General features: G+C 39.7%; 1 protein-coding gene across 1 annotated transcript; it reads right to left on the reverse strand.

Annotated features, from left to right (window-relative positions):
• Positions 1-96: 96 nt before the first annotated feature.
• LOC143825416 (vomeronasal type-2 receptor 26-like) lies at positions 97-14,006 on the reverse strand. Its single transcript, XM_077313446.1, has 9 exons — positions 13,987-14,006; positions 12,190-12,481; positions 11,784-12,101; positions 10,810-11,037; positions 8,925-9,051; positions 6,273-7,142; positions 5,021-5,095; positions 990-1,126; positions 97-180 (listed from the first exon to the last, which is right to left on the reverse strand). Exons 1-9 carry the CDS (start codon positions 14,004-14,006, stop codon positions 97-99), a joined length of 2,151 nt encoding a protein of 716 aa, XP_077169561.1.
• Between the last annotated feature and the right edge of the window lie 1,691 nt (positions 14,007-15,697).

Genomic DNA, 15,697 nt, shown 5'->3' on the forward strand with positions numbered 1-15,697 from the left:
GGGAAAGGGGAATACAATGGATCACCTGAGACTTTCTATCTAGATGCAGTTTTGATGAAAAAGTCTTGATTTTGTACTACTTAAATGAAGGTCTTATTATTTGCTTGTGCCTTCAGGAAATCCACTTGAAACAAGGAAGATACCAGTTGTTTTGACACTTTGGCTGGAGATAATTGCCCCCTATTGAGGACACACATACACTATACAACAGGGCAGTACCAGCAGCATCTCAATTACAAGGATTCCCTTCCAGCTGCAGAGTATCACTTGTCCATCCATAATGTTTTATCACATCACTTTTGTTGCATTGTTAGTCATGTTTCTAATGAATCTTTTGGTTCACTGCTTAAAATTCAAATGACGCACAGACACGCACCAAGAGAAAAGGAATGCTTCTCCATAAAATAAATCATTTCCTAGTCATGTACAATAGATCAATATAGGATCAAAAGTATAAAGAGATTTTGTTCATTTTATGATTTGAGAACAAAAATATTTGTTTTAAGCCAGAAATAATGATGAGATAATTTGAAGAGAAAGAATAAAATACAATATTATATATATAGAAGTGATTTAAAATATATCTGAGGGAAGGAAGTGAAGGAGGCCTATATGAAACAGAATGGGAAAGGGGAATACAATTGATCACCTGAGACCTGTTTCTTTCTAGATGCTTGATTTTATACTACTTAAATGAAGGTCTTATTATTTGCTTGTGCCGTCAGGATATCCATTGCAAACCAGCAAGACACCAGGTGTTTTGACCATTTGGCTGGAGATAATTGCTCCTCCCCCCATGAGGACTGATCAGGGCCCCACACAAGCTGCACATGAAGGCAGAAGATTTTGTTTTCTCCAAATTCTAACAAGCAAGTTGATACCTTTGAGGTTTGGAAATCATCAATAAATCTCTGGGCAATACAGAGTTGTAAAAGGTGTGACCCTAAGTGACTGATTTCTTCCACCTACAAAACTGTCAATTATTTTACCTTTCCTGTGGCCTTCACTTTGCTTTGTGATGTGGTGTGTGCAAGGGCATCCGAATGACAATTGATTGCTGTGAGCAACCACATCCACTTCAGCTGGTGGTAACTCAACACAGTTCCCTTCTCCAAAAGTACTAGGCCTAAGATGTATCAGATGAAACCAATGCCTAAAATGTATCAGCTAACACCAATGTCTTACAAGCTGCTGCAGTTAATCCCTGTAGTTTTATTGTCATCCCATGGGTGGTTCGACAGAGCACGGGAAAAGGAGCCTGACCTAGCAGTCAGTGGACTGGCCCAAAATGTATGGAGTCCAGAGGCGCCCTGGGGATCTGAACCATTCCCAGCCAGGAGAGCAGATCCCCTTGCCTATTGAAGTTTATGTTACCATTGGCTTTTCTTTGTGAATGATAATGAATTGATATGAGCAACCACATCTTCTTCAGCTGGCAGTAACCCAACATAGTTCCATTCTTCTAAGTACCAGGCCTAAGATGTATGAGCTGAAACCAATGCCTAAAATATATCAGCTGACACCAGCTACTGCAGTTAATCCCTGTTTCAATCTTGTCACAGCAGAGCCTTTATGTCAAGCATGTCAGCATTCCCTGAAATTTTTCAGCCTGCAGACACATTTAGAAGAATTGTTTCTTGTATGCCACTTTTCTCTACCATAAAAGTCCAGAGTCCTAACTTCTATACCAAGCTGGCTCTCCAGTATTTAGAATATTGGCTCAGGATGGAGGACCTAAATACAAATCTGCTGCCATGGGGGGGGGGGAGAGTCAACTATATAATGTCAGGGAGTAGGGTTATTCGTAATATTGAAAGCAGGTCTTCAGCTATTCAGGCAGAGCCTTTTTATGACTAGATCCTATCAATATCTGTCTTAATTTTTGTAGACATCTCACAAAATATTGCCAAAAGAAAGGAGAAAAAACACGGAAGATGAACAGAATTTAATGTAATGATATTATTATTAACTTCCAGTTTTAACACATTATGACTGGGAAGATCTGATTAATTGAGTAGAATGTCCAGATAATTGCATATCCAGTAAAATTGTATATTATTCCTAATAAATAGTAGTAGATAACTTCTACTCTATTGAACAAAGACCTCACAATGAAGTACAAATGTATACAAAGAAAAAAGAGAATATATAATTCAACTAAAAATATCTTAACAGATAAAATTCCATTAACAGTTTAAGTAATTAGGTTATAACAGTCTTAGGATACAATTCTCCTCTCTCCCCTATTGCACATTATGGCTCTATTTTTCCTGGATGCAAAAGCATGAAGAGCCATTTTACTGGAAATATATGTATCCATTTCAGAAGATAAATATATCACTTTGTCATGCTCAGTCAGTTTCTGGGCTTTACAGATTTAGGGGGCCTTAAATGATTGATTTATTCCACCTAGAAAAATGTCAAAAGGTTTACCTTTCCTGTGCCCATCTTGTGAGAACCCCTGGTCTCCCAACCATGCAAGCCATGTTCATTTATATGCCACATACTGAGGCCAGGAACCCCAGGGAGACCAATCACCGTTTTGTTGAGACTCCCTGCCAACAGGCTCAATCCCATGCAATATGAAACCTCAGACGCAGTCATAAAGCTGTTAAACATCACATAGGGCGGGTTGGAGGGAAGCTGCTCTATGAAATACTGAGCGAAAAGGATGGGACCCTCTTGCACGTCACCCTTATGCAAACTATGTGATCCCATCTGCCTCTTCTATGCTGTGCTCCTTGTGTAAGCCCAGCATGCAAACCAATAGGGCTCTCTCGTCTACCTGTTGCACCAATGGTGGCTCTGCTTATTCCTTGCCACACATGAAAATTGGGAAACTGATAACTTGGCATAGATTTGACAATAAAGTGCCTTAAGAAATTAAAATGTGCTGCCCAGTAGAGTTCAGTGAGAATCAGGAAGTCTCATGGTCTTATCTGAATTTACTGTCTGCACAAGTTTATGTACTCAATTACTGGTGAAGAGCAATTGGTTAGAGAGAATGTGGAGAGAGCATTTAGGCAAAGTGTAGAAAAAAACTATTTGAATGAAAGAGCCAGGAAGAGTAAGAAAAGTGTCATTTTTTGTTGTTGTTATTTAGATTTCATCGTTCCAATCTATACAACACAGAGCTAGAGGACTCTTTTGCTGTGAGAACATTTCTTTTCATAGAAACAACATTATCTGAAGAACATTCTTTGCTGTGTTGAGTTAGGTTATTCATCATACTGAGATGCTTCATGCCATTAGATTACTTCCCCCTCCCATAAGAGTCCTGTTTTATTCTTCAATTCCATTTCTGCTGATAACAGATTTAGTATGAAGAAATCTATTGCTGACAGAGAAGGCGGAGCCATGGCACTTGGATAGCTCGAATACTTCGAGCTCCTGTTCCACTGAGGGTCAATCGCTGCTGTGATTGACAGAATCGGGTTTTGGGTACGCTAACCCACCCACAATCTTCTCAGAAATTCCTTGTGAATCTCTGGGGCCTCTCTGTTCCGCAGGGAAATTAATCTCCCACTGGAACGTAAGCTCAGTGTGCACAGGGTCCAGCAAGCACCGTCCGCCATTTTAATATCCTTTCCTCCTTTTCCTCCTTTTTCAACTCTGCAATCTACAAAGCTTATTTTAATCTACAAAGCTAATTGGATACCTCCCAGCAAGACCTTCGACTCACCACAACTCCGGAGTGAATACATCTGGCAGACATCAGATTGAGCCTACAAACAGTGAGTGGGGTTTCCCCCGGCACCCTCTTACCTGGAATGAACTCTCGGCGTGGAGAGTCGCTTTCGCTAATCCAAACAAGCTAGAGTGACAGGAAGATGATTTATTACAACTGAGGGGGTGGACACTGCCAAATTCCAAGATATTGAGTCATTAATCAACGCAGAGATGCAAGTGCTCTTCTGCTTCTCCGTCTCTACTTTTTCCCCCGTTTCTGGCTCTGCTTGATGCCACCTCATTATGAGGCAGGCTAATTTTCTTTTCTAAGCAGAAGAAGGACTTAAATTAACTCAAACTAATAAGTAACAGCTCTTATTACATCTGTTTTTGTCTTCGGAGATAAGAGAGATTAGAGACGTGGATGGAAAAATCTCGCGAGAACTAAGCTCCAGAGACATTGCTTTAATATCAAAACAGACTGTTGCTTTCGTTAGGACTCTGTAGGACCTCTACTGGTTATTTGCAAAATTGCAAATATATTTTGGAAACAACATATGCATAATTGATTAAGTCTCTTGTGGCGCAGAGTGGTAAGGCAGCCGTCTGAAAGCTTTGCCCATAAGGCTGGGAGTTCAATCCCAGCAGCCGGCTCAAGGTTGACTCAGCCTTCCATCCTTCCGAGGTCGGTAAAATGAGTACCCAGCTTGCTGGGGGGTAAACGGTCATGACTGGGGAAGGCACTGGCAAACCACCCCGTATTGAGTCTGCCATGAAAACGCTAGAGGGCGTCACCCCAAGGGTCAGACATGACTCGGTGCTTGCACAGGGGATACCTTTACCTTTACCTTTACCTAACAAAATTCCAAGCCTGGAACATGTTTACGCTTAAAAAATTTGCATATCTTCTAGAGAAACAAACACAAGACCTGAAAGAATCTATAAATGGCTCGCTTAAAAATATGCTCATGGAGTTTAAAGGCATTAAGGAAGAAGTTTCTAACAGGAATGATGAACCAATAGTAGTGGCTGATGATAGCCCTAAACAAGGTGGAAAATTACCAGCAGAAGAGGAATCTGAAATTATGGAGATGGAAAAGGGGATGTCAGAGTCTTGCAGCTCAGATAAGGACACCCTACCTGAGAAGATATATAGCCACTCCAAAGCAACAGTTCACAAGAATCAATTAAAAGACATATGGATCTGCGGTGAAAGCAATCGATTGAAAGGAGCTTCTTGGAAAAACATCTGTACTGATATTGGAGTCCAGGAGGTACAACTGTTTCAAGATTTATCGATGTATACTCCAAGGGAAAGACTACAACTGTACTTTCCCAGCCAAAGACCAACAGGACAGAACATTAGTCAATGGGAGCCACAAGACGTAACAAGCCTCGATATGAGACCCCCTTAAGAAGCTTGGGGAATGGAAATGTAACACAGTGGTTGAAATTCTTTTCCTCTTTTCCCTCCTTTCCGTAGCTATATAGGCAATATAACTAGTTAAGAAGTTAATCTTCTAAGATCTTCTAAGTAAGCTGAATTTGTATTATTAAATCTAATTTCGTAGTGTCTACCAGCCCAAAATTAAAGCATAACTAAAAGGAGACACCTAATGGAATGGGCTTACATTATAGTGTGGGGTTTTAGATTTCCTATGATAGCTGAATTTGAATTACCTAACATATCTCTGTAGTGACTTTCAGCCTAAACTTAAAGCATAACTAAAAGGAGGTTCCTAACTGAGGAGGTGTAAATGTAACTAACGAAGAATTTATTCTACTAATTAATGAAGACTCCATTTTATCATTTCTGGTATTAACAATGTACACTTATATAACTTAATAACCTTAGCAACCCATAAACATATATTTGTTTCTCTTCTTTCCGTACAATTAAGCAGGCTTGTTTTTTTTTCTTTTTCCTTTTCCCTAGTGGAAATGTGGAGGGCTCTAGGACCACGTTAAGTATAAACTGTTTATGATTGTTAAAATTGTCAGAAACTATGCAAACAAATGCTGAAATGATGCTAACAAAGTAGACTTCTCTTTTTAAATGTGGTGCAAACGTGAAAAAGTCTATAAAAAGCCTATAACCTTTGGGTAAAAGTCCATAATAATGTAGCCAGTCTTATAATCTTAAATGAAGAGAAGAGGGTTTTTAAGACTGAAACGGGGAACCAAAATGTTTTTCCGCAGTGCTTCCCAACCCACATACAGAGCTTCTTCTTCTATGCGACGACGGCAGCAAGACTAGAATTGGCCAAGAAATGGAAAACGCAAGAACTACCCTCGACAGAAGACTGGCTGAATAAACTAGCTGATTTTGCCAAGATGGCCAAACTGACACTAATAGTTAACGGAAGAATAGAAGAGGCCTTTCAAGAACAATGGGGCCCTTACCTGAACTATTTACAAAGGGGATTAAAATGGGGAACCAAGTGTATCAAATGAAGAGCATAACTCTCCTTTTCTGTATTAACAATGTAGATTTCATGTACCTCACTGTCTTCAACTCTGGAAAATAAAATAAAAACTCTCTATAAAAAAAAAAGAAATCTATTGCTGATATCTTCACATGATTCTAATTATCTGCTCCCGAATATTCATTTCTGGCCTCAGCAAAAGGATGTAGCATTTTGGGGAAAAGATGCAAACCAGTAAGACAGCAGCAGAGGACAAGATAGAGAAGATCTCCACAGCCACCATGGATTTTCCTTTAGAACTTAAGTAAGTTGGAATAAAGGAAAACCAAACACTGCAAAACACCAACATACTGAAAGTGATGAATTTGGCTTCATTGAAACTGCCAGGTAACTTCCTGGCAAGAAAAGCCACTGTGAAGCTGACACTGGCCAGAAAGCCCAGATAGCCAAGGACAGAGTAAAACATCATAGCAGAGCCCTCATTACATTCCAGGATGATTTCCCTGGGTTGTGAATGCATATTCATTTGTGGGAAGGGAGGGGAAATACAAACCCAAACAACACAAATCACTGCATGAATTAAGGAGCCAGAAAGGACAATGGAATAGGCCAGTTTTTTACCCACCCACCTCCTCATGTGGGACCCTGGTTTGATGGCCATGAAGGCCAGGATCACAGTGATAGTTTTGGCTAAGACACTGGAAAGAGCCACACAGATGATGAGGCTGAAAGTTATTTGGCGCAGAAGGCAGGTCACCTTCCCTGGCTTTCCAATGAACATCAAGGAGCTGAGGAAACAAAGCAGGAGGGAGAGGAGGAGAATGTAGGTTAGGCTTCGATTGTTGGCTTTCACAATGGGAGTGTTCTTGTATTTCATGAAGGTCCCAAGGACTAATGATGTGACCAGAGAGAAAGATACAGCCAAGATGACAAAAATGATCCCTATAGTCTCTTTGTATGAAAGGTAGCTTGGGACCTTGAGAAGGCATTCCTGATGGCTTTCACTGGGAAATTGATGACCTGGACATTTGACACAGGCATCCATATCTGAAGGAATCAAAAGAGCTGTTTCAGTATTTCAAGGTTGTGTGTGGTAGCTAAGAGACAATGATATAAATGAGGTATAAATTAATGTCCCTCCCTTCCTTCTCCTCCTTCAGCTCCCCCTTTCTACATGCATGTCAATATTTTGGGACAATAGTATCGGTTTTAGTGACTAACCAAGTGTGCAGCCTGTTGGACAATCAACGTATAAGAATGGGCTCTCTCATTCTTTTCTGCTTCTCCTGAGGTCTACATTTTGAAAAGGGATATAGATCCTGCCATAGCAAAATATAGAGAAATAGAGTCAAAGCCCATTGTATCCAGGAATACAATGGGCGCTAAAGCTTGTCAGTGGTGAGAGGAAGGGGAGGAGTTGTCCAGTTTGTAAGTTGTCCAGTCTGTATCTCACACCTTACGATTGGGCCTCACCTGACTAGCTAGAGCTGTTGACTGTCCTGGTGAGATCCCAATCTGAAGGCGTTTTGTGCCTTCCAATTGGGCCTTCACCTGGACTGGCCCCGCCCCCTCTCTGCCCAATTAGCCCTTAACAAAATATGTATACTGCTCTTTGAGTGATTTAAAGATTGTCTGAAATGCCTGCATTATAAGTTTATAATTTTGAAGATGCATTGATTCAGAAAGGAATAGAAATCTTCTGAAGATTTTCTTCAGACACAAAGGTCTAAGGAAAAAAAGGATTGTTATTAGTGGCTAAATGATAATTGTCCACATAAGTTAGAGAACAATTCCACCCTCTTCTGCTTCCTGCTTATTTATAAATTGGTGGTCAGTTGGACAGCTTAAAAAAATCCAAACCATGGTCTGCAAGTGTCCACCTTTCTCCATGGCTCCCTTTGCACTTCTTAAGAGCGCTCACCAAATGTTATATTAGCATATCAATAATTCAAACTTTATTGCACTAGGCCATAGGACATCGCAGGTTCACACAGCAATACAATTGTTCAATATTAGCTTACCTGACTGTACTATAATATTATATGGGAAAGATGGAGAGAGGCAATTTCTTGTGGTACTCAAGTTTCCAGTGACACCCACCAGACCTTTCCTGAGTGCACGAATTGACAGCTATTCACAAGTCTTAACAAGTGCTTTAATCCAATCTCCAATATACTACTTTTGTACTTGGGCTCTAACCAGCCCATCCTGGTAAATAAGCCTCTGTTCCCTCTATCTATATTTATGATTTGTGGCAATCTGTTTCAATCTATCTGAATAAGTGTGCATGCACAGAAAATAGATTATACCCAATATCAAACTTGTTGGTCTTAAAGGTGCAACTAGACATACACTTTATTCTGTTTTTCCAGACCTACCTGAATCTAAATTCTTAACTGTATTTTTTCCTGAAGGGTGGTGACTTTTCGGTTACTATATATACACAACTCAAGGTTGACTCAGCCTTCCATCCTTCCGAGGTTGGTAAAATGAGTACCCAGCTTGCTGAGGGGTAAACGGTAATGACTGGGGAAGGCACTGGCAAACCACCCCGTAATGAGTCTGCCATGAAAACACTAGAGGGCATCACCCCAAGGGTCAGACATGACCCAGTGCTTGCACAGGGGATACCTTAACCTTTACCCTTATATACACAACTAGAAAAAAGTTGTCACATCTTTATTAGCTACATTTGAATAGCAGAAGTGTTGATATTTCATCCTATGTCATGGAAAGCTTCATGTCCTTATTTCCAAATGATAGAGTAATTTAACATCTTCTGTTATTTCTGTGTGTTCAACAAAAATAGTTTTACAACATGTCTCTTACCCTTATTCTCAGAGATCATCCCTTCTGGACAGGGGGTACAATCATAGCAGCAAAATTTCACTCCCTCCTTCTTTGACTTGCTGAAGCCAGGCTGGCAGGGGTCATTGCAGACAGAAATGGGAAGCACCTGACCATAAACAGAAAAGGGAGGGAAGCCTTGAATAATTGTCTTTTGATAATGGGTGGCTTGACATTTTTTTTTCTGGGGAAGTACATATGATGTCAGAGGAAACAAGTGAACACTTGGTATTAAGCTGCAGCCTTCCTGTTATGTTGCCCAATTTTTTGTCAACCGTGAGGTGCCTGAAGTGCTCAGCACAGAGGTGGAAATTAAGAGAACGCTCAACATCTAGCACAGCAAAGAATTTGGAATATTGAAGCAACCTGCAATATTGGACTTTAAAATGTTGCATTTAATTGTATAAAATCAACCTGGGTTCAAAGCAAACTTGTGGTGTATTCAATCTGGTCAGTTTAATGATTCAGTTGTTGAACCTCTGATGGATATCATATCATTTACAGTTAATTTTTCTTAGAACTTATATAAGCATCTGCTTGTTACACCAACCAATACACTCTTTTGCAGCTGAGACACTGCTTAGTGCAGTGATATGGTCAAGCTGAACTTCACCATGGTATTGTCTCATGGTAGCTTGGTTGGTTCCAGTAAACAACTTAGATTTGAGTCCAGAAGAACTTCTAGAGACCAACATGATTTTTGGGGATGAGTTTTCAATAGTCAAAGCTCCATTTGTCAAAGCTGCAGGAGAATTGACTTGCAAAAGGTCATATTTTGAAAATCTTCTTGATCTCTATGGTTCTATTGGACTTGAATCAAATGTTTAGCTTGCTATAGTTACATGGCTTGACCAGGAATGTTCTTTGTTGTACTAAATGCACTGAATGATATGTAAATTCAAGTACACTTGCTTCTGGATATTCAAAGCTGATAGGATCTTAGAAGGTAAATAGGGTGGGTCCTGCTGAATACTTGGATGGGAAAGCACCAGGGAAGTACAGGGATGCTAGAGAGAGGCTGTCAATGGCAAAGCACATTTGTTTTCTTTCCTTGGAAACTACAAAGGGGTTTCCTGTATTGAGCTGCAATTTGAATGGAATGTTTCACAACCACTCAATCTTCCTCAAAATTGTGTCAGGACAGAGTTCCCAGTGTACATAAATTTACTTACTCAAGTCTGTACAAGAAGTCTTACAAACTTCTCATCTTCCAAATTTTTACATAAAGGTTTCCCAGATTTAGAGAAAAAAATTATAAAACAATACACAGGCTGCAAAGTTAACCCAAAATGGGTCAAATACCTTGTTCTCTAGTTGGATAAAGCCTTCCAAGACCTCTTTATGGGCCATTACAAAAGGCTTTGGAATACAATTCAGTCTGATATCAAGAATTGAGATGAAATAAAACTGCCCTGGTCTGCTCGATTCGCAACAATTAAAATTATTGTATTACCAAAAAAAAAAAAATCTTTTATTCCAAATGCTGCCAGTGGAAATCCCGGAGGAAACATGGAAAAAGTGGCGATCTGAAATTAACAAATGTATATGGAGTGTAAAAAGACCAAGAATAGCTTTTAAGATACTGCAGGATGAACAGAAGAGAGGGAGGCAGTATGTATTCAAACAGTATGTATTCAATAGATTTGGCAGAATGTAGTAGGAGAATGCTTCAAGAGGAATTTAAACTGGAATGATTAATGTAATCTCCCAGAAAATAATGGGAAGAGGCACATGAAGAAAATATGATTGAGTTAACCTCTCCCCCCCCCACACACACACACACACAAACACACATAAACTTCATCACTCTTTAAAAAGTATTGGTCTTGATTGCAAAAGAAGGAATTGAGTGGAGGAAATCAGACACCTGGTTAAAGCTTCTGTGCCACACAATTTGATCGTTTTCGAGAGTGAGCTCATTCTCGGAAGGGGCCTGAGGATCCAGTCGTCCAACTTTCACCCTAGCAAATGACCCATTTGAGAAGGTAACCCAATTGGTGACATCGAAAACTGTAGCTAATTCTCCATTTTGATCAAACTGTATGCTTTCTCCAACTGTATTGTTGAACAAGGTTTTCCTTAAAAACTTGTGTAACTAGAATGAAAAAGAAACGAAACGAGAAAGACAGTTACATTACTGAAAACATTGAAGCCAGGTTAAAAAAAGTCAAACTTCACACAAACAAATCAAACACAAAAACATCATTATATTTGAATCATTATGTTGGTGGGAGAACATGCAAAGTGGAAGTGGAAAGAGAAGTCTTCCATTAATGACCCACAGACCAGTATGAATAATTTCAGTACCTGCCATGACTCTATATTCTGAACATCCATCCTCCCACCTTCCGAATGTTTTCTGCGTTTGGACTCATGTGTGTGGATATTGTGTAAAGCATGGGCCACAGCATAGACAGCGTTGTAGACATTATAGCTGTGGCCAGTCATCTGCATTTCAAACAAAGGTCCAGGAAGGCTCTCCAGTTTCTCCTCCCCACTGCAGGTTTTCTTCATATGCCCTTGCTCGTATTTCAATGCACAGCTAAATGCTTGCTCCCAAAAGATCTGAATGAAACCATCTCCTCCAGCCCATGATGGTCTTATGGTCTGCTGAAATTCTTGAAACCCTGGAGGCTGATTGGAATGGACTGCAAAGGACAGGGCACCATGGAGGGAGTCTGTATCAAAAATTCGTTGGATAGCATATGACTCAAAGTCCCAATGTGATGTAACTATCCACACCTTATCCAGATGGGGTAATAATATGAAAGGAAATAAATATAGTGTGATTCTTAAAGTCAACATGGCAAAAAGTTCTCCATAATAATAAAATACATTTACTTTTTTGTCCATTAATATCGAGTAGTGTTCAGCTTGGTTTAGCATAAAGTCTGACATATCCTTTATGTAAGTCACCTTTGTTATTTTGTATATGAATGCAAAACAAATGCTATTCTCGGAGAGTAGAGGTGTTATTCTCTGCAAAAACTGGTTTCCCATGTCATCATCCATAGCCAGGAGCCCAATCCAAGTCCATCGAAAATGATGAAGTAACTTTACAACTCCCCTGTACTGATAGGTGTCATCAGGCACCATCTGATATATGGAAGGGAATTGTTTTTTGTCATCCTTTACAAGGGAAAATGACCCATAAGTCAGCTGAAAGAAAACACACTGTCATTTTTATTAATGAAATTAGCATATCCAATCATATGCTTTTAATTATTATGTCTATGTTTTAGCTTACTTGAGGAGTCTTGTAGATATTCAAAATGGAGCCAATCTGAACAGAGGTTTCAGACAAACGCCCTCCAATTACAGCTATGAATTTCTGCCGGTTATCACAGCTGAAGTTAGGGACCAGCCTCTGCTGCGCAGAAAGTATGCTGAGTGTGGCCTTAAAAGTCATCCTTCCAAGGCCATAGCTATTGAGGCAGTAGAGACCCAAGCTGATGTTTGGTAAGAAGTTGGGATTCTCATCCAGCTCTTTTACAGCAAAAGCCAAGGCCAAAATGTGCTGGTAGTTTTTTGTTATGGACCTACAAAAACAATATGTAGGTAAGCAACCAAACTGCATTTACAGCTTTCTTCCTCTCACCTGAGCATCCAGTTTATGAACTGGTTTCTTTAGCAGTGCCCTTAGCTAACTCCTCGTTGCAGAGCATCCAGGTCAAGAGAGGAGAAAAAGAGAGGGTAGTTGTACAAATAAATAAGGTCTACAAAGATGCACAAGTGATTAACTGCTGCTACTAGAGAGAGAATCGAGGCAGCAACACTTCTCGGAGTTTAAACCAGTGAGCTGAAGACACATTTTTGAATGATTTCTACACTGGGAAAAAAAGGCTTGGACCCACATGGGAACCCTCTATTGGAGGTGAGCTACAATTGTCTGAAAGTTGATGGAATATGATTCACAAGCAATGGTGAAAAATGCACCCAGATTGTTGGGAGGAATCGGGGATGGTTGATGAAAAAGTGCTAAAAAGTCCAACATTTACATTCTTAAACATGGAGCCAGAAATCAAAATATCAATCTGTAGTTTGAACTTCAAGACTTCCAACATAAGGTTCCCATTTTGAAATCTGACATCATCCCTCTATATATACAGACAATTTTTCTTAACAACAGAGAAAGTTCAGAGGGAGATTATTTTGGTAGGCACATACCTAACACCAAACTATTTTAAAAGCAATGAGAATAGATTTCATGTTTTTGGTTTTTCTTACCACTCTCTGGTCTCCTACGAAAGCCATACCCACTGGTATAATTGGCAATTCCCTGATATTCAGACCTCCTCACCAGAATTAACACTTTCAAAAGGCAACAAGTTTGAAATATGTGCAATATGCCTATTACATCAACTAGCGATCTAAGTATTTTGGTGAAATGGGAGCGGGGCTGGCAATTCTTGGGGGTACTGGGCATATATCTATGGAAAGAAGCTTATATTAATATTGATGTTTTCCCCAAATCCTCAGAGTGCCTAAGTCACTTTTGAGTGACCTAGGCACATTGCATTTATTTTCAGCTTTTATGCTCCCTGCTTCCAATAAGGTCACCCCCATCCCCTGCCAGCTGGTCCGGCAGACCTGGCAACATTCTGAACACCTTTGGTTGTTAGAGTCAGCATAAACAAATGATAATCCCAAACCCTGTTGGAATGCAATTTTTCCCATTGAAAAGAAGATCTATTGTTATTTATACACTGCATGATTAGAAAGATCCAAGTAAACTGCAGACAGATAACATTAAGTAGCCAAAATGGTATACTGGTAAATGTCCTAGAAATCCTAATTTGAATTTTCATTGTACCCTGAAACATCTATGTGATGTTGGATACCTTCTCAGCCTACTCTCCCACACAGTGTTTTGGATAAACAGGAAGAGAGAACAGCAATGCAAGCCACTTTGGGTACCCATTGGACAGAAAGGGGGTGTCCCAGAAGTTAATAAAATGGAATGAAAACTCATTCTCTGGTTGCTTAACAAGTGACTAAACAGAGTGATTGGATTAAGTCAAAGAAAAAAAATCCAAATCCTTACACAGGTTCATCAACCACCATGCTTGCTGGGTGTTCTAAGAATGATGGAGGGTTATTTAAGAAAGCAACTTGAGCAGTGATCCCACCAATAAGAAGGTCCCCTGTCTGATAAAAGTTGTGAGGAATCGGAAAGGGGTCATCATATATGGAGCAATTAATGGAAGACGTCCTGCACACTATACAACATGGCAGCACCAGCAGCACCAGTATTAGTAGCAGCAGAATCTCAATAACAAAACCTCCCTTCTGGCTGTATGATATCACTTTTCCATCCATCATATTTTATCATATCAGTTTTGCTGCATCATTCCTCACGTTTCTAATCAATGTTTTAGTTCACCTGTTAAAATCCAAATGACCCCCCCCCAAGAAGATTAAAGGAATGCCTCTCTATAAAATAGCATTTCCGAGTTGTGAAAAATAGATCAATATATGATAACACATATAAAGAGGTTTCGTTAATTTTACATTTGAGAATATAAATGGAGCATTCTATCTTATAAAAGGAGACTTCATAATTATTTCATTTAATTTAAAAGCAGCATTATTATTCCACTGAGTGTGGGTCTTTGCAAACAATTTTTTTCCATTGTGAGATCTTTTTCTGATTTTTTTTTTAAACCCAGATCTAATGATGGGTTTGGTTGAAGAGGAAGAATAGGATACAATATGATAGATAGAAGTGATTATTAAATCAACGAAGAACAATATCTGAGGGTAGGAGATGAAGGAAACCTACATGAAACAGAAGGGGAAAGGGGAATACCTGAGCCCTGTTTCTATCTAGATGCAGTTCTAATGGGAAAGTCTTGATTTTGTACTACTTAAATGAAGTTCGTATTATTTGCTTGTGCCTTCAGGAAATCCACTTCAAACAAGGAAGACACCTGTTGTTTTGACACTTTGGCTGGAGATAATTGCCCCCCACTGAGGACTGCTTCAGGGCCCCACACCAGCTGCACTGTGAACTAGACATGTAGGCAGAAGGTTTTGTTGTTTCCAAAGTTTCCATACAGGCCAGCTGATTCCTTTGTGGTTCAGAAATCATCAATAAGTGTCTGTGCAATAAAGATTTTTAGAAGGTGGGAGCCTAAGTGACTGATTTCTTCCACCTACAAAACTGTCAATTATTTGACCGTTCCTGTGACCTTCACTTTGCTTTGTGATGTAGTGTGTGCAAGGGCATCCGAATGACAATTGCCTGCTGTGAGCAACCACATCCACTTCAGCTGGTGGGAACCCAACACAGTTCCCTTCTCCCCGTGCATAATGGGCCATATAGAGACATTGAGACCTTGGGGCACTTGAGAATTGGTTATATCACAGGGTCTAAGCATAGCTTGGAATCTTATGTAAGTAAAAGCCATCTGTAATGGCATGGGAGTAATGTTAGCCTAATAAGGTGTTCTTTTTTGGTCTTTCTAAAAGGCTTTAAATCATTGGACTGTCTTTGACTGGGATATTTTAAAACTCTCAATTGCAGCAGACACATTATAAATCCAGTCACAGAGACAGTGTCCAGTCCTTCATCTCTCAAGAGCCATCAGATACTGAATATCATAAATGAATAATATTGATCTACATCCCTCCAGGTCGATCAGTGGAATGAGGCCCTCCTGGCTATTGGAGTCAGTATTCATAGTTATATTTGGTCTTGTATTATTTAGTGTTCTCAATTTTTTATTACTACATAATCACTGTACACATTTCCA

The sequence above is a fragment of the Paroedura picta genome, chromosome 16 (assembly GCF_049243985.1).
Source record: "Paroedura picta isolate Pp20150507F chromosome 16, Ppicta_v3.0, whole genome shotgun sequence".
NCBI classification, from domain to species: domain Eukaryota; kingdom Metazoa; phylum Chordata; class Lepidosauria; order Squamata; family Gekkonidae; genus Paroedura; species Paroedura picta.